At 40.5% G+C, this 19,632-nt stretch overlaps 1 protein-coding gene across 1 annotated transcript in view; it reads left to right on the top strand.

Moving 5' to 3' along the window:
• FOXO3 (forkhead box O3) overlaps positions 1-19,632 on the top strand; it is a 141,536-nt gene that overhangs the window by 107,859 nt on the left and 14,045 nt on the right. The window contains exon 3 of the mRNA XM_006881165.1: positions 15,132-16,567. Within this exon, the coding sequence (XP_006881227.1) occupies positions 15,132-16,532 (1,401 nt within the window). The 3' untranslated portion in view covers positions 16,533-16,567. The remainder of the gene's footprint in view (positions 1-15,131; positions 16,568-19,632) is intronic.

Here is a 19,632-nt window from a genome sequence, read left to right as displayed (position 1 = left end):
TCCTGGATGTCTGAATTCTTTTCCATACATGTCCACAAATAGCATCAAGGAAATTAATGTAGTTTTCTAATTCATGTAAGGCGTAACCAAAGAAAGCTTGTGTGTTTGGCAGCCAAAATACCACACAGTGTTAGTAGAATGGAACTCCTGGCCCATTTTACAGCGTTCTAATTGACAATTATTTCTCAAAGAGCACATTATTTGGACATGTGGCAACAATCCAATATCATTCCAAAGACATTGGACATGTAGGTGCATGTGAACACGATAGTAAATACAGCCCTATTTTTGCCAAGAATTAAATTAGGTTATTTAAGAGGAAAGGGGAGAGAAAAGAAAATACCAGTTTCTTCCATACTAGAACATACCTGACTTAAATTTGTAGTTAAAAATAAGTTCATGAAATCTTATAAAGTTTTTGTATTTTATAGCAAAAGTTCCTGTTTTATACTTAATAAGCTAGAAAATGAACTCATTTCTTTTTGAAAGCTTAGGTAGAGTATGCATGTATGTGTGCTTGAGCTTGCTCTTGGCTCATATGAACTGCCTAAACCATTTTCCATTTTGTAGGCTTAAAGCTACTAAATAAATACCATCAGAGGAATGGCTCCACCAGAGGGTTCTAACAGTGTGTGTAAGGGAGAGGGGGTGATCACTGTTCTGTTCTGGAGAATTTAAGGTTACTATGACATGGAACTGATTTGATGACACCTACCAATAATCCTTATACAATAATCCTTAATACTTATTATTATCTCTACTGCTCTTTGGAACGATAGATTGTACTCAGAATGTTGGTGCTTCCAATTTCTTAAGTGCTTTCAAGCTTACTTAGCAGTGTAACTGGAGAATTGCTACTATTACTACTAAAGTACTGAAATTCTGTCATGACTTGTAGAAAAACTGATTTCTTTAATTCACATTCAACCAGCTTAATTAATCATAGTTTATGGAACAGTGCTAACATTAAATATTTGTGGACTTTCTAGATTTTTAATTAATGCATGGGTAAATGTAAATGATTTGATGGGTGTTTTGTTTTATTTAGAAAAATGGAAAAGCTACTTTGCTTTTGCCAGTAGACATGTCCTCTCTTTATTTTAGCTTTTTTAAAAAAAAAGTTTTATTACTTATTTTGTTACACACAGTTCTTTAATGATTTTGTTGTTGAGAAATATACATGGCCAAAAATGCACTGATTCAGACTTTTACCTATACAATGCAGTGACCTTGACTCCATTCCAAGTTTTACAACCACTCTCACCCTCATGTTCCGAATTGTTCCTCCACCATTAACATATGCTCTCTGCCTTCTGTGGTTGCAATCTAATATTTTCAGTTGCTGTTGTCATTTACTCTCGTTGTTGTGTACCATCAAGTCAGAACTGACCCATAACTGACCCTTCAGTGGTTTTTCAGAAGCGATAAATCACACAGCAGGAGATTGCCTATTTCCTTCCCTCACAAAGCACCTTTGGAGTTGCAGTACAGCTTCTTATCACTGATAGGGTAACTAACAGGAGCATAGTGCTCAAGGAAAACATTCTTTCCCCCCCTTTTTTTAAAAAAAAATAAAATTTTTATTAGAGGAGCTTCAGGCCTTTTTGCTTATGGGTCGCTATGAGTCGTGCTTGACTTGAAGGCAATCGACAACAACAACTAGTTTACAAAATTTGAATACATTGTTTTCCAGAACAGGTTCTTCCAATTTCCCTCACCTCCCCACCTATTAAATTGTACAACCCCATGATTAATCCCCTCCTCCTCCTGCACATCTTCATCCCTCTGCTTCCACACACATCCCCCACCACCCTTGGATCCTTATACTCATTCTATAATAATGGTTTCATACAGTATTTGTCCTTGTGGGACTGAGTTAGTTCAGTCAGCATAATGCTCTCCAGTCCCTCCCAAGTTAGGTAATAATTTACAAAATCATGATTAATCCCCCCCTCCTCCTCCTGAACATCCTCATCCCTCTGTTTCCACCCCACCCCCACCCTTGGATTTTTAGACCATTCTACAGTAATGGTTTCATACAGTATTTGTCCTTGTGGGACTGAGTTCACTCAGCATAATGCTCTCCAGTCCCTCCCAAGTTAGGTAATAATTTACAAAATCATTGCTCCTGCATGCTGCGTAGTATTCCATTGTGTGAATGTATCATAATTTATCAATCCATTCGTTTGTGGTTAGACACCTAGGTTGACTAGTTAAGTTGAGCTACTATTTGTTTTTAAGACTACAGGAGATGTATTTTGGGTTAAGATTTCAAGATTATCTTAGGGCAATAGCTTTGAGGATTCAGGCTCCACGGCTCCAGGAAATCTAGACTCCTTAATCATTTAAAATTGTGTAATTCTCTCCTTTTGATCAAGAGATTCTTCCATAGAATCTTTGACCACTCAGTAATGGTAGCTGGGCACCATCTAGCTCTTCTGGTCACATGCAAAGGAAGTAATTGTTCATAGAGGCATTTAATCACACTGGACATATTATTAGGCCATTTAACAGGGATGACCCAAGCAAGTATACCTCTAAACCTTCAAACCAAAGTGACGTATTAAAAAAATCAGGCAAATATGTAGAGGCCAAAGTTTATAAGTTGTTACTAAGAGCCACAAGCAGGGGCTAGGGTTGCTATTGCTTATGAAATATGGAGGGTTTATTTATTGTGATGGGAAAATCACGTTAAATAAGAGTAGAATTGTTCAGTTGATTACTCATGCTGTCAGTAAGTTATATAACTGTAAATGGATTAGCATAAAAAAGAATAGTAATTGCTGAGTCTGCTTGTGCACAACCACCAAACACTATATAGGATTTGGTTTCTTATTTGATTACTCTAAGTGGATGCTTAAGGTGTCTTGTGTTCATTCGTTCATCCATGTGTGTAATAGGTACCCAGGAGTGTCCTGGAATAAGTAGGTGATTCATTCAATGTTGAGCAATACCATTACATTAGCTGTTAACCATGTTTGTATCCTATAACTTTAAACAAAGAAAAATCTTGACATAATTACTGATTTGCAGGTGAGGTTGGAGGATAGAGAAAGCATTTCCTCAGGAGGTTTCTTACTAGTGGAGTTTCCATAGAATGTGCAAGAGAAATACACACTTATAAATCTGACTCATTTTGCAGAATTGACTGTGTTGTGCTCTTTTTTTCTCATAAGTAAAAGTGCTATAGTCGTTTTGTGGTAGCCAACATGAGTTATTTTGTTCTGTGGCATTTACTTTTTCTCTGCTTTTTTCACCAGCAACACCTTGATTTACGGGGCCTATTAGGACACTTGGAAGATAGCTTCCAAATGCATACACATCTATCTATCTGTTTTGTAAATACTAGTTCAAACATTTTTTTAAACTGAAAATGAGTCTCAGCCCCTCCCAGTCTTTCCAGGGTGTGGGCCTGTATGTAGCTGTGTTACTGTGCCCACACATTGGCAAAGATTTCAGATAAATAACTCTACCAAAAAGAAATTTGTTGCTATTGAAATAACAAGAGAAAAAAGAACTGTTTTTCAGAGCCATCACACATCTGAAAAGCTAGAAACAGTTGTGTACAAACGTGTGATGCGTTTAAAGCCAGTGAATTGCATGTGAAGGAAAGGATTGTAAACTAAAACAGGAAAGCCATTTTCCTGAATTTCAGATGTCAAACTCTCAAGCTGTTTAACTCTCCCACTCAGCACCTCCACATCCATCCCTTTAATGGGCTTGCGTTGTCAGTGATTTGTTTCTGCAGATTCTGGTGCCAGCAGGCAAATATGCAACCTTGAAGCCGTTTTCTACCAGAGATTTTGATTGAGGTTAAACAGAAGCATCCTGATCATGTTGTTAGTTGGCAGGCAGAAGGCATCATATTTTAAAAGTCACATAATTTTAAAGCAAGCTAATCTTTTCTGGCTCAATAATAAACTAATTACATGTTTTAAATAGTATAGAGTGGAGTCCCTGTTTCAGATTAAGCCTTATAATAGCAAAGTTCAGGGCAGTAGCAGATGTTTCCCTGATGCCTCTGGCTCAGGGACCTGTAGTTTGGTGCCAGCTCCTTGAGGGTCCAAATAAGTCTAGCAGGGACAGTCAGGTATCCGACTTGATTCAGTGACAGGTTCATTCTCCCAGAGCACAGATGTGACCAAGGAAAGTGTAGCAGTGTAACTGTTTATGGCTGCAGTTATGTTTAGTCATTCCCAAGGAGTGGTGATCTCAGATCGTGTTAGAACATAGCATTAGTGCCCTTTTTGGGGTGTATTTTGGGGGGAACATCCAAAAGGTATAGTCTATAAAAAAGAATCTGCAGACTTGTCATATCTGGTTCCAGCAAGGGCATACTTTATGATTACTTATCATTTTTCACTCCTTCCCCATTTTTCATGTACAATAATTTACAGGTGGGAGCATGTGATTCCTTCATAAAGGTTTTGTTGTTTATAAAACTATATATACACTCCTTGACCGTGTGCTAATGGTATTCCCTCCTCAGGGAAAGGAATGACTTAAGAGGAAAGCAGAGTGAAGCGTTGAGAGCTTTGCTTTCAGAGTCAACCTCAGGCTTATTTCTAGCACCCCAACCCATTAGACAATTTACTTAACTTTTCTGCATGTGAGTTTCTTTCTGAGACACTATTGTGAAAATAAAATAAGATTTAAGTACAGACTATTGGCCCTGGTTGTTGTTGTTGTTGTTATGTGCTGTCAAGTGGGAACAAACTCATAGTTTACCATCCTGTGAGTTTTCAGAGGCCTTAAATCCCATGGGAGAGATTGCTCATTTTTCTCATGCCAAGCACTGATTTGACACTGATGTGATAAAGGTTAACCCATGGTGGACAGTGTTTGGTGGAGTTCCCCAATTAAAACAAGCTTGGAAGCAGGAGTAGCATCCACTTCCGAAATAGCTTGCCTCTGGAAACTCAATGAACCTGGAGAAAGAATGAAAGTTACACAGGTATTCAGGTCTTTCTTTCATAGGGTCGCTATGAGTCGCCTACGACTCAACAGCACTTAACAACAAGAAGCAAATAGTGGATTCCAACTGCCTGCCTTTCAGTTGACAGCACAACTTCGTACCCACTAGGCCACCAAAGCTCTTCGTTGGCCCTGGTAGATACCAGATACATTCATTTCCTTCTCTTTGCATGTGCAGTAGATTCTTATTTTAAATTTTCAGTTTTTATCTGTGTGCTTGCTTGGAAGAGAATTAGAACCAATTTGTGTTCTTGTTGTTGTTGTTATGTGCTGTCGAGTCACCAGTGAACCATAGCAACCCAATGTACAGCAGCTCTGAGCCCTGCCCTGTCCTGAGACAGTCTCTCTGACTCCCAACACAGCAACCCCCATTGCCCCAGTTACTGTATCAGTCCATCTCATCTGGAGTCCTTCTCCCCTGCACTATCCCTCCACTGTTCCGAGTCCAAAGGACCAGTCTCTCCTGACCACATATCCAAAATATGTGAAACGGAGCTTGAAAATATAAACCTCTTTGAGATAAACAGTGTATACAAACTTTGTAAATAAAACAGTATTTAAAAAAAAAAATCCTAGCCTCCAAGGAGAAGCTTGGTTTCACCCTCTCCAAGACAGACCTATTTGTTTTCTTGGCAGTCCCTGCTATGTTCAGGATTCTTCTCCAGCACCACAGCACAAAGGCATCAATGATTCTTCTTAGAATTGTATTTTGCATTGGCAGTTCAAATCCACCAGCAGTTCTTCAAGAGAAAGATGGGCAATTTCCAATAGTAGTAGTTACAGCCTTTGGAAATCCATTGGGAAGTCAGCTATCAATCAGATCTGACTTGATGGCAGTAAGCCTGGGGACTCTGAGCCAGTTACATTACCAAGTACTCAGCAGGACCATTGGTGTTTCAGACAAATGGGAAATCAGTGCCTCAACATGGGTAAATTTCAGATGCTCTCTTCTGCCAACCCCATGCCTACTGGGTAGCCCATATATTGTCATTTTGCCTTTCTTTATATCCCTACTGCTTGTCATCGAGAACTGGAAGTCTCCTTTTTAGACAGTACCATGAAGATATTGAAAATTCAGCTGTGTATTGACAGATTTCATCTTGAAGAAAACCTAGATGCTACTTCAGATTTTACAATAGAAATTTGCTCATGGTTTATCACATCCTATTTTAAAAGGATAATTCAGTTCTATTTTACAGCCTTTGCCCCCATCTCACCTATTCATTGATTAAGCAAGTATTTTTTAAGTACTTGTTATGCTCCAGGACTGTCTGTATGGAGTACCATCTGTGTATAGATACTGAAACATGGTTGTAATACATTGTTTCTGGCTTTGAAAAATTTAACAATGTCTTACAAGCAGACTTAACTATTCTTCAAGTTATTAAACAAGGAAGACTGAAGTTGGGTGGGTGGATGGATGGAAGAAAAAGAAAGGAGGACGTGAGAGAGGAGGAAAGCATGAATACATTCTCTATCCCTGTATGCCTTGCATTTTATCCCTTCGGTTTTTGTGATTATCCAGGCCCTGCGGCTAGCTAGGTTGTATTTCTGGGTGGTACTATTCCACAACTCCTTATTCCTAAAACCCAGACTGCTAGGTTTGTACTGATTCCATCTCATAGTGACTCTGTGGGACGGAGTAGAACTGCTGCTCTTAAGGGGTTTGAAGACTGTCAATCTTTATGCACACACACACTGCCACGTCTTATTGGCTCACTGAATTCAGGTACAGGGCAGCATTTCTTTGCTTATTGAGTTTTCCCCTTTAAAGTTAGAGATGTTAGTTGTAAGGTGGGTTTCACCGTAGTCCTCCCTGTCTTCTCGAGTAATGTTTTTAACTGATCCTCCTGCCCTGTACACTTTCCTAATCTAAAACTCTTGAATGTTTGCCTGAATTCTGGATGTCTGTTTCCAGTACCCTTCTATTTGCTCCATTTCCACCCGCAGTAAGTTTTCAAAGTGAAAAAACCTTAAAATAAATAAAAAAGTTATGTTTGTTTTTCTTAGTCTAAATGAAAACATAATTAAAAATTATTTCAATTCTACTTTGTGGTGTAGAGTCAGTTTGAACAGCATCCCTGAACTTCCTGGCTTTTTACCCTTGGAAGCTTAGTGTTAGATGGTTTGTCTGTGCTTGGACTTAAAATAGCATGTGTTTACCAGTCCCCATGTGTTCAAGAGAAATATTCAAAAACTTGGGCAGAGCGTGGAGAGAATAGAGATGGCCAAGTGCTGCAACTCCAGCCTGCTCTCTGGAAGCTGTATTCTTGTCTTCATGGCCTTCACTACTGCTGCTTCAGGAGGATGTGAAGTTGGAAGTAGGAGGGCCAGGGGGAGGGCAGGGTGCTGCAGGGAGTGGGTGTGGGCAGAGGTTGCAAGGCTGCCAGGGTTCTCTGTGTGCCGGAAGTGCAGGTTTGGCTGTGAGGAATGGAATGTTCCCTCTTGCCCTCCAAGAGCAGAAACAGCTGTGGAAGAGCTTGAGAAGAAGATTGCTAAATGAAAAAAAAAAGAAAAAAGAAAAAAAAATTTAATGTGAAAATGAAATCCACACTAGAAAACACAACAAAACTGCCTGTAATATACTGGTAGCCATCTTTTTCATGCTATTTAAGGGAACTTTCAACTGAAGGCAGAATAAATTCCCCAACCCTTTTCCCCTTAGGAGACCCTCTTGTGTCTCTCATTTTGTTTGGTGGGGAGCTGAATTTATTCTGATCACCAGATTATTATTTTCTTATTCCTTCTAGGGAGGGTCCAGGACCTGTCACTTGCTTGCTCCATGAAAACTTAAAACAAATGTTAGTCTCCAAAGATCTCTGTGGGTAGGGGATTATTGTCAGCAAATTTAACGGGAAATCTTGTTTCTAACTGGAAATTTAATCCTTCAGCCAACTTCCCGAAAATAATTTACTTTTAGAACGTTGTCTTTTCTTTCCTCCTCCCTCCCCCCCAAAGTCCCTTAATAGTTTAAACTTTTTAAGAGATATTAGACTAGACTAAAGGAGTGGAACTGGCCTCCAGCTCAGGTTTGATTGTGTAATTCTTTATATGAAAGTTTACATTTTCAGTCTTAAAGGCTTATTTGTGACAGCTGGTACTCTGTGCTGATAGGAACAATAATCTTTTCTAATTTGAAGTGTTGTCTTATGCAATCATACGTACATATCATGTACTTGTTTCATGCTGTAGAATATATACATATCATATATTTGCTTTTGGCCAATAAGTTAGTCCAAAATTAGGTAAAATCTAATGGTAGATGGTGAAACAGCTAACACCTAGGCTCTGGGGGTCGAAGAATGCCCCTTATACTTCTTACATGGTAGAACTACATGGCCCGTTGCTGTGTCACCCAAAGACCTTTACACTAACTGTAATAATGTAGTTTCTTGGATGATCAGGAAATAAGTAAAAGTTGATGCTTGTTATTATATTCTTGAATTGATCTAGATCTGTATTTTGGTATTTAGGGAAGCCCACTCAATAATACTTTGCTATATTCTTAGCTCTGGAAATGAATAAATACTTTGGGATTGGTAGATGACTTTTTCAGTGATTATTTTTACCCAGTCTTACCTCTTAGATGTATTGTCCAAAGGAGAATCTATTAACGATTGCCTGCTCTAAGATTGCATGCTAATTGTAGAGAAGTCTCTGAAAATGCTCTGCCCCTGCTCAGCCTTTCTTAATTCTTATTTCTATTAAGGTCCATCATACATTCTCTCTCTTTTTTTTTTGTCTGCACCTATCCATAATAGAGAAGGAATCTTAGTGCCTTAGTTCATTACCTGAAGATCATAATTTCAAACGTGCCACCTGCTCTGCAGTAGAAAGATGGGCAGTCTCCTCCTGTAGGTCTAGCCTCAGAAACCTGATGGAGGAGTACCGTGTGTTGTAATCAATTCACCAACAGTGGAGTTTGTTTTGTGTGGTATCCATGCTAAGTGAAAAAGCATCACCAGGCATAATGAGATGATTCTTCACAAAGCAATGTAATGTCACCTCCCCATCATCGTTTTCTTTTTTTTCAGAAAGCAGAGCTAGACTTCACTTATGGAAAATTGCTCCAACTCTGCCTTTTGCTCTACACATTTTATCATGGCTTTAATCTCCAGTCTCACTTCTCATCTTTATCTTCTAACTAGTAGAAACTTGGTTTTAAAGGACATCACTATGCTCTGTCACCAGACCTGGGGAGCCTAGGGGAAATTAGATTGGAATCAGATTCTTGGTGGAGATGTGAGGTGGAATTTCCCATGCTTCTCAGCCCTGACTGCACATTAGAATAATCTGGAGAGCTTTGACAGTCTGCCTATAGCCAAGTGTTACCACACCAATTGAAATCAGAATTTCTAGGAATAGGTGGGTAAAGTCTCCCCATATGATTTCAGTGCACAGCCAAGGTTAAGAATGACTGCTTTAGCGAAATCAAGGACCTGGTATAAAGAACTTCCTTGAAAAGAGCCCATCATTAGAAATCAGACGCAGCTTCCAAGACCTGCTGCATCTTCACGTTGCTCTGCTGCAGCGCACACAGCTCTGAGTCTCCTCATGACTCATGGTTCCCATTGGGCTTGCCATGTGACTAGTTATCACATACAGTTCAGCAGGTGCCTGTATTCACTTCGTTCAGAAGGACCAGTGCCCAACAAGTTGAGCAGTGGGACCTCCTTGAAATGCTGGTCCTGTGCTGATAATGAGAGCTCTGTTGTAGTGCAGGCCTCAGGAACCCCCAGGAGACTTCTGCAGTCAACTTGGTGAGGAGTCGTGGGCCTGGGCCTTGGCAACCATACTCATATTGCTGCTCTGGGTATAGCAAGAAAGGAGGGGGGAGAGGAAGGACAGGATTTGTCTTTTTAGAAGGAAACAAAAAAGGCAAGAGCTTTTAAGAGTTAAATTACACAGCTCCCTTTTTATTTTTAAAGTGACTGGATTCCTTGTTGCCATTGCTGAGAAAGATAAATTGATACCACATGTTGCTTCAGACAAAAACTTCTCTGTGTTCCAGGGGAAGCACATGCAGCTGGTGCCTGGGTTAGTGGACAGTCTCCACAAGGTAAACAGGGTTTGGAAGGAGCTGAAGCATACGTAGGATAGCAACCATTAAGAAATTACCAACTAGTCCTAACTGGCACCTTTGAAGTTCTTTTTAATATTTCAAATGTTTTCCTGGAAGGAGCCGCCCTCTCACCTTTTGACCTAAAGTATATGATGCTCGGAAAATAGTACGTGAACATTAGTGATGTCAGTGCTTCCGTATGTGGGATCGTCCGGTTGTTGAGAGTGTCTTTTGTGCTTGGCACGCCTGTGGGTACTTTGCATGCGCAATTTCATTGAGTCTTCCCAGAAATGCTAGAGATGGACACAGAGGGTACTGCTTATCCTCATTTTATGATCAGAATGACTGAGAATAGGTAACTTCCCCGGTGTCACAGGACAAGCAGTCAGAGCCAGTGTTCCAGCCAGACCTGGCTGACACCATCTTGCTCCGATAGCCATTTTAAATTACACGCATGACTTGTCCACTTTATAAATTATTGGTAGAACTCTTTTACCTTTGAAGCAGCTTTTTTCTGACTTCTGATCTTTTTGAAACTTTTCTGTGCTCACAACCAACAGACATGTAGCAACGTAGAAAATCTGGAAAACCTTAGCAGTAGCAATAAATGCATTTTTCAGTAGAAAACTATCTTCAGAATGGCATTGGGGGGTAGCAATCAAATTCTGGTTAGTTATTTTTATGCTTCGTTAAGATATCCAACCAAAGGGACCACCTGGTACAGTCCGCATGACTGCAAGATGTGGATTCCAGCATGCCTCCCTCATGCACCTAGTACACAGGCCTGGCTGAACGATTATGCTACTAATCTCAGCTGTAATACAGGGCGCAGGCTGCCAGCTCTGTTACTAATTAACATTAATGGATTTTTGCCCTGGTGCAGGGCTTGCTTCAATGTAAATTCTTTTGTAAAAGACATATAAATGAGAAGAGGAAGATTCTTCTGTTATCTTTATAGATATATTATGATCAAGTTGCTTTGAGGATTCTCTACATCTTTGGCCCCAAACTTTGGGAGCTGGTATATTTGTTCCAGAAGCTAAAGCTGCTTGTGAGAAATGTTTTCACTTTTGTAATTTGTCAGAATCTAGGATTTCTTAACAGCACGTTTAAATAACCAGAGCATTCGCATGGCTTTGGGTTGGGATCATAGCAGTATCTTGGCTCCTTTAGTAAGTAAACTTGATGACAGCATGGATAAGATCTAGCAATAGGAGGCCTGCTTGGTGATATGTGCTTTATCCTCATGACCTTAAAATAATCACACCCCTAGTTCTTATTGGCCAGTTAACATTGGCCTGAATCACAGGGTCTTTCAAAAGGTATTTACATGTGATTAGAAAAAAATCTTTCTAGTCCTATCAAATCATTCCTTCTTATACTTTCAGCTCCCAATCCCTAAGCTAATGAAAAATCTTAGAAATTTGGACTATTTGAAAGATAAAAGATGTATTAGTGGAAAATACAGAATACTTACAATAATAGTTTTATAGTTTAAAGCTTACATAGTATCTTGGGAACTGAGGCTACAGAAAATTTAAACTACAAGCCATACAATTATTTTACAGTTGATTCATGTATTTTAATAGTGTTTATCTTTCTGAGATTTGAGGTGAAGGATGGATGGTTTAAAAACCATCAACTACTGCAGCTCTCTAGAAATCATATCATTACTATTGTTGTCAGGGAAGATCTGAGTAAACATTGAAATTTAGGTATTTTACCTGGCAATAATCTACCTTTCCTGCTTTACCAAAATTTAGGTAGAGAAGCTGGTGAGTCCAATCATAACCTGCCTGAGAAGAAAACAATAGATAGAATATATTCCCACCATCAGATCTTGTGTCGAGTGAGAGAAAATAGATGGGCCACATGGAAGGCCTATCAGCCTGTGCAGATAGAAGGCTGCTGAGATAGAAAGGACTTTCACGGTTTTGGCACCGTTTTTGTGTTTAGAAAAATAACAGGGAAAGCCTGTCTGAGAGTCTATAGGTATTACACTTCAGGAAATGTATTCTTCCATCAATAACCTAAAGGATGAAAATCCTGAAAGAGGCTAGACACTGAAACTCAGTAACTAGGAATCCTCCCTACCCACACCCTACAATTTACGAGTAGTTAACATGACTTGACCACTGATGTGTCAAATGTGATAATGGTTTCCCATGGTGGACTGTGTTTGGTGATGCTCTGCGATTACAACAAGCTTGGAAGCAGGAGTGGCATCCACTTCTGAAATAGCTTGCCTCTGGAAACTGTATAAACTTTGAGAAATGATGAAAGTTACACAAGTGTTCAGGTCTTTTGTTCATAGGGCCGCTGTGAGTGGTCTGTGACTCAATGGCATGTAATAACAACAAGAACAACATAAATGCTAGCTGTGTGTGACTTTATATAAGTTATTTACTGTCTTAGTCTGAGCTCTCATGTATGAAATGAGGGCATAGATAATACCAACTCTGAACGAGTATTACAGATTAGAGGAGATGAGTCTAAATCATTAGTCCAGTGACAGTTCTATAATCATTCATTGACCTCATGTCTCCACTTGTGCCGTAGGGACCTGAAGGGGTAGTTAGTCTTCACAGCCCTTCCCATCCTGTGTTTCTAGTTCTAGGTGTGGGTATTCTAACCAAATACCTGTATAGAAAGAAGCTTACCCTCTGTCTCCAACTTTCAATCCATTATAGTTTTGTAATTAAATAAATGATACACATGTGTTATTGGGATTTTGAGTTACAGTAGTTGAGAACCATTAGAAAATCTACCTAGGGCATTTTGGAGTTCTCTAATACTCCATTCTCTCTCAGTGGTATAGAATTGATAAAAGTGAAAGTCATTTTTACAAAGTATCGCTTCCTAAATTATTTTTGAAGGGGGCACCACGATACACAGATATTTCTGGCTGGTTGTTTTTGCTCTTCTGGGTGATGGTGTGAAATCTTTCCAGAATGCAGCACAGAGGGGGTTTGCCAGGGTAGGAGGAGCTAGAACCAGTGTCCCCATTGCTTCCAACATGTCCTCAAGACCTCCTTGTTTTTTCACCAAGTTTGTGTTTAAATTCTTATTTAATATGTCTAATCATCTGAGTACTCAATCGTGGAACCACCTTGCACTTGCCTTTTTTCTGAACCCTGCAGGTTGAGCTTTAAGAATTCGTCTCATACCTATTTCAGAGTCAAAAGTGTTTTACTTTTTAAAGAAACGTAATTTCTGAACCATTAATAGAGATGCCATTATTCTTTTAGAAACCATAATAGTGAAAGAGAAGCAGAATACATAGTCTCCTGGGCAACATTTGTTTCCTAAGATACTTAGAGTGTTGCCTGTTCTCTCAAATGTCTTTATTGCAGTTGTTGAAATGTCAAGATTCTAACTGATGACCCATGGTTCCTAATGCTCATTACCCAGGCTGGACTGCAGTCCCTTCTTGCCTGGGAATATACATGAGAAACAATCTTCAGTGTTTTGGGTTATTAATGTGAAATCCTGCTGACTTTCTGTGTTTCAGAAACATTGTGGTAGAACACATGTATTTGTATCATCTATATAAATAGAGTTAGTGATTGCCAATTTTTAGAAATGATCACTTTTAGGATTATTTATATTTAATATGCAGTCAGTATCTTTTAATCTTAAAAATTAAACTCTTCTGGCCTACAGGTGTTATCCCAGATCCCAGATGGGGAGAATAGCATCAACTCCTTTTCTTTTTTCCTTTTCACTGTATATGAGGCATCTTGGAAATTAGAATATGCCTGCATTCAGCTGTGAGCCCTCTCCATCATGAACTCTGTGTTGCAGGCGACTCGACGGCACATAACAACAACAACAACAATGCTTTATAATAGCAGTATTAGTACCCTGACTTGATAGTCTACCTGGCCTCTGAATTATATTATCATATTTTAGCCTTGCAACATCCTTGTCAGGGAAGGATGGCTTGAATATTCTTATGTCCATAATGAAGATGGGAAACTGAAGTTGTTATGGACAGATTAAATTATTTCTTCAAGGTCATATGGTGTCAGTGGCAGAAATAGACCTGACTCTGGGTCATGCCTGTCAGCTGGGTTTATCTACCAAGTCAGAAGGAAAATTCTTGCACGATTGGTGCAGTCACCAGGGTCTTAAGGGTATTTTGGTATCACCGTGAGTCAGAAACAACTTGACAACTGACAGCTTGTTTTACAATTAACCTCTTTATTTTAGAATAGTTTTAGATTTATAGATAAATTGCACATGTAGTAAGTAGAGTTCCCATATATGTAACACCATTTTCCCTTCTTGTTAACAACACCCAGTGTTGGCATGGTACATTTGTCACAGCTAAAGAAACAATATTGATTCATTATTATTAGCTAAAGTGCGTAGTTTATTCAGATTTCTTTAGTCTTTACCTAATATCCTCTTTATATGTACCAGTGCTGTGGAGTGGGTGAATATTTATGTAAACAATTTTTAATGCTTCTCTGTGGGAGAGTTGCCAACTTCTCTTTTCAACCCAGCAGATATTGCTCTACCATTCTTTTCTTGTGTCTGCCAAATATTGTGAAATTTTGGCAGGCCGTGATGGAAACCAAACAAAGAGAGGTAACTGTTCCCACCAGTTAAGAGTTCATTGAAATAGAGGCAGAAGCTACCTTCCTGTTATTGGAGAGGGGGACCAAAAGAGAGTCAGTTACTCCCAGGTGCTTACGTATCCTTTCGAGAGCCTGTGAAGTTTATTGACAGGTGCAGGGAGGGATTGCTATGGTAATGAAGTAACAAGCACGAACTTCAATACAGGACAAAATTTACAAAAAGGACAACAAAACCTAGGAATTTAGGAAAAATGGAGCTAAAAACTATTCTGATGAGATACCCAGCATCTCTTGGCTATGAAACCGTCTCTCACCTCCTAGATTATATATACCCGCCCGGTGTCTTTCATTTAATCTTAATGTCAAAATGAAGAGGGTGATTAACAGATGTTTCTCTTGTTCTTTCTTCCTAAGTCTTTGAAATTGAGGAAGTTCTGAAAAATAGAGGAATCTACCTGCTTCTTATAGACCAGCCTGGCTTACAGACCATGTTTTTCCTTCTGTTTTCACAGAACTCTATCCGGCACAACCTATCACTCCACAGCCGGTTCATGCGGGTCCAGAATGAGGGCACCGGCAAAAGTTCTTGGTGGATCATCAACCCTGATGGGGGGAAGAGTGGGAAGGCCCCCCGGCGGCGAGCGGTCTCCATGGACAACAGCAACAAATACACCAAAAGTCGTGGCCGTGCAGCCAAGAAGAAGGCAGCCCTGCAGACGGCGCCTGAGTCAGCAGATGACAGTCCTTCCCAGCTCTCCAAGTGGCCTGGCAGCCCCACCTCACGCAGCAGCGATGAACTGGATGCATGGACGGACTTCCGCTCTCGCACCAATTCCAATGCCAGCACGGTCAGCGGCCGCCTGTCACCCATCCTGGCCAGCACAGAGTTGGATGACGTCCAGGACGATGATGCGCCTCTCTCCCCCATGCTCTACAGCAGCTCAGCTAGCCTATCTCCCTCCGTAAGCAAGCCGTGCACCGTCGAGCTGCCAAGGCTGACCGACATGGCAGGCACCATGAATCTGAATGATGGGCTGACTGACAACCTCATGGATGACCTGCTGGACAACATCACACTCCCATCATCCCAGCCGTCGCCTACTGGGGGGCTCATGCAGCAAAACTCCAGCTTTCCATATACCACCAAGGGCTCAGGCCTGGGCTCTCCAACCAGCTCCTTTAACAGCACGGTATTCGGACCTTCGTCTCTGAATTCCCTACGCCAGTCTCCCATGCAAACCATCCAAGAGAACAAGCCAGCCACTTTCTCTTCCATGTCACACTATGGCAACCAGACACTTCAGGACCTGCTTACTTCAGACTCGCTCAGCCACAGTGATGTCATGATGACCCAGTCAGACCCCTTGATGTCTCAGGCCAGCACTGCTGTGTCTGCCCAGAACTCGCGCCGGAATGTGATGCTTCGCAATGACCCAATGATGTCATTTGCTGCCCAGCCCAACCAGGGGAGTTTGGTTAATCAGAACTTGCTCCACCACCAGCACCAAGCCCAGGGCGCTCTTGGTGGCAGCCGTGCCTTGTCGAATTCTGTCAGCAGCATGGGCTTGAGTGACTCCAGCAACCTTGGGTCAGCCAAACACCAGCAGCAGTCTCCTGTCAGCCAGTCTATGCAAACCCTCTCAGACTCCCTCTCAGGCTCCTCCTTGTACTCAACTAGTGCAAACCTTCCTGTTATGGGCCATGAGAAGTTCCCCAGTGACTTGGACCTGGATATGTTCAACGGGAGCTTGGAATGTGACATGGAGTCCATTATCCGTAGCGAACTCATGGATGCGGACGGGTTGGATTTTAACTTTGACTCCCTCATCTCCACACAGAACGTTGTTGGTTTGAACGTGGGGAACTTCACTGGTGCTAAGCAGGCCTCATCTCAGAGCTGGGTGCCAGGCTGAAGGATCACTGAGGAAAGGGGAAGTGGGCAAAGCAGGTCAGTGCCCACCTCTACAGCATAATAAGAAAATGGGGATGGTATTGGGAGCGTTGTGTGTCTGTTGGGCAGAGGGATAGCCTTCTTTTACAGATAGTCCCTAGGTTGCATTTATCTACAACATCCACATCCAGTGAGCAACCCCTGCTTGCCCTTCAGTGTTAGCATAAATTTACCCTATCTTTGAAGCGATTGACCAAGCCCCTACTCCCAGCAAATTCCTCATCACAGCTACTGCTATTTGCTTCACAAGCTACTTTTAAATCACTGAAAAAGCCTAAATAAGAACCTTATGCACCTGTTCACCTGCAGAGTCAACCTAAAAGCACAGTTAGGAAAAGATCCCATTCCTAGCTCCAAGGCTGCTCATACTTTGACCCTTGTCCCATCCCTGGAAGTTAAGAACCATGGAGAACAGTGGCTCTCAGAGCAGTTAATCTCAGAGCTGTGCCTACAAACCAAGCAGTGCTACCAGGTGCCCTCCCTAAAGTTGGCTGACAGCTCAAGAAATGTACTGCCAGTGAAAAGAACACACTTTTCATTCTTCTTTATCACCAGTCATCCTTACTGACCTTTGACATGGGTCTCTCTACTTGATAGGTGGGTAAGGAAGGAAAAGAGAACTTACATCCCACAGATCTCAAGGCTGAGGACTCCAGAACTGTTTTAGATCACCTTGTCAGTCTTAAGTGTAAAGTTTTTTTTCATCATTTTTTCAGTAAAGCAGTAATTTGCAGCAGACCTTTCTGATTAGATATTCTAAACTCTTTGATATGGGAGTATTTTCACCAGAAGCAAGATCTTTTATTCTTTATTATAGTGCTAAACATCTCTATTAGTTAGGATGTGGGATATGAGCATTTAAAACTGCTAAGTTGAAAACAAGTTTTTATTCAAGCAAGTACTCCCTCATGTTCCCTAACCTTTTAATGATGTCAGATTCCAAACACAGGGTGAGATGGAATGTGAAAGTTGACAGTGATGAATGTGGTGGCACTGATAGGATCAGAAAGGGAGCTCTGGGGGTTAAGAAGCCGGTAAGAAGCTGTGCTACAGTCCCAAAGGCATGCAGTTCAAATCACTAGCTGCTCCACGGGAGAAGGATGGGCAGTCTCCTCTCATGTGATTAATTGTCTCTGAAAAGCCACTGGAGGGTCAGCTATGTGTCAGTTCTGATTCAACAGCTTACAGTAACAACGGGGCCAGAAAATTGGGCAATGTGATGTGGTAAGAAAAGTATTTGTTTGGAATCGAGAATTGAGGGTTCCTTCTCGCATCTATCACTTCCTGACTGTTACTTAGCCTTTGAGCCTCATTTCTAGTTTTATAAAATGAGTATATTTTATAAATGAATCCCTGTTACTTTGCTGGGTTATTGTTAGAATCCAAAGCATGGGAAAAGGGCTGTGTAAAACTGTAGTGGGATAAAGTAGACATTCTGTAATAAGGTAGACAGACTTACCTGACTTATGAGCAAACAGGGGAACCCAGAGAGGTCATGTAGTTTGCCTAAAAGGTCATACAGCTGAACTCAAAATCCATATTTCTTGATTGGTTTGAATGAACCATAATACATCATTAATACAGCATTTGTAGCCAAGATTTCTCTGAAATATTTCAAGAACTAATAAGAACTTTGGTATCTTTGACGGAGAGGTTTGTACTTCCCAGACACCCTCATATTAAAAGATTCTTTCTGTGTATCAGCCCATTTTTATTTTGGTTTCTTTTTCATCCCAGCAGGTTGCTTATACTCTTCTTTAAATGATGTGTAAAAAGAGAGCGAGAAATGGAATTCAAACCATAAAAAAAACCTGAGCTTTGTTTAACCCTCTCCTCCAAGGGTCTCCTGTGGTGCACTCACTCCAGCTCAAGGGCTGTAGAAAGGGCAGTGTAGAGAGGGCAGTAATGTTAAAGCATCTCAGCTTTCCCAGGCACAAGAAGGCCCCTAATGGAACTCAGACATCTGCTTCCAGTCATTTAATAGCTCTTGAGATGGTAAAAGGACTGTAATGGGAGCTAAATAAGGTGACAATACTCCTGGACTCCTGGAGACTTGCCTTGAGAAATTTAGATACTTGATTTTTAAAAGAATAAAAGTCCTTGAAAGAGACTCTGGCTTCCCAAAAATACAAGAAAATTTTCATTTTTTTGTGGTTTCAAGGAGGCTACTTTCTTGAGAAGAATGAGTTCAGAAGAAAATACAGTACCAGTATTTGGTATTTCAAGTGTAGCTTTTTCTCTTTGTTGAATAGACCACATTTGTGCATACGAAATTCTAAAAGATTGTACAGTAATCTTTAAAAAAACCCACCTCAAATGCATCGCTGTCATGCTGGAATGGATTCATAGCTGACCCTCCAGTAGATTTTCAGAAGCTGCAAATTGTATGGGAGGAGCTTGCCCATCCTTCACCAGAGAAGCAGCTGGTAGATTCAAACCACCTGCCTTGGGCTTGGCAACATAATTCTTTAGCCATTAGGCTCCTTTTCATAATCTTAAGAAAGGCTTAATTGTCTAGATTTGTATGTTGAGGGAGGCTTAAATGCCTTTTTTTAAAATTTATTTGATAAATTGTACTTTTGACAATGAAGAATAACTCCCTTTGGGATAATTTTGATTATTAAGTGCTAAATAGAATCTTAGGGTCATTCATTTTCTTCATTTGGGGAGAGGTTGTTTGGAGAAGTTACTTATTCAGTTAGAAATAAAAATCTCATTTTCCTAAAAGTTAACGTCCACTGAGAAGAAAATTTCTCAGGACAATAGGGAACTTTAAGGGAGTCTGGATTCTGAGTTTTGAATATTCATTTTGCCTTGGAATGTTCCCCCAAACCATTTAAGAGCTCATAAGGGCTGAATTATATCCTTGACTCTTAAACTTTTTTATTTTTATTTTTTTACTCTTAAACTTTGAGCCATCAATTTATTGAAGATTCTTCTCAATTCACAAAACAGAGCTGCCTGGCATCAATATTTTTGACTACACTTCTCTCCAAAATTAAGCATTTCATCTTCCTAAGAGTTACAATGTAATTCTTTTATTGGCTTGCCTTTAAGAAGAA

The sequence above is a fragment of the Elephantulus edwardii genome, unplaced genomic scaffold (assembly GCF_000299155.1).
Source record: "Elephantulus edwardii isolate Elephantulus edwardi_28Jun2011 unplaced genomic scaffold, EleEdw1.0 scaffold00013, whole genome shotgun sequence".
Lineage (NCBI taxonomy): Eukaryota > Metazoa > Chordata > Mammalia > Macroscelidea > Macroscelididae > Elephantulus > Elephantulus edwardii.
This window is presented reverse-complemented; position numbering and strand designations above follow the sequence as displayed.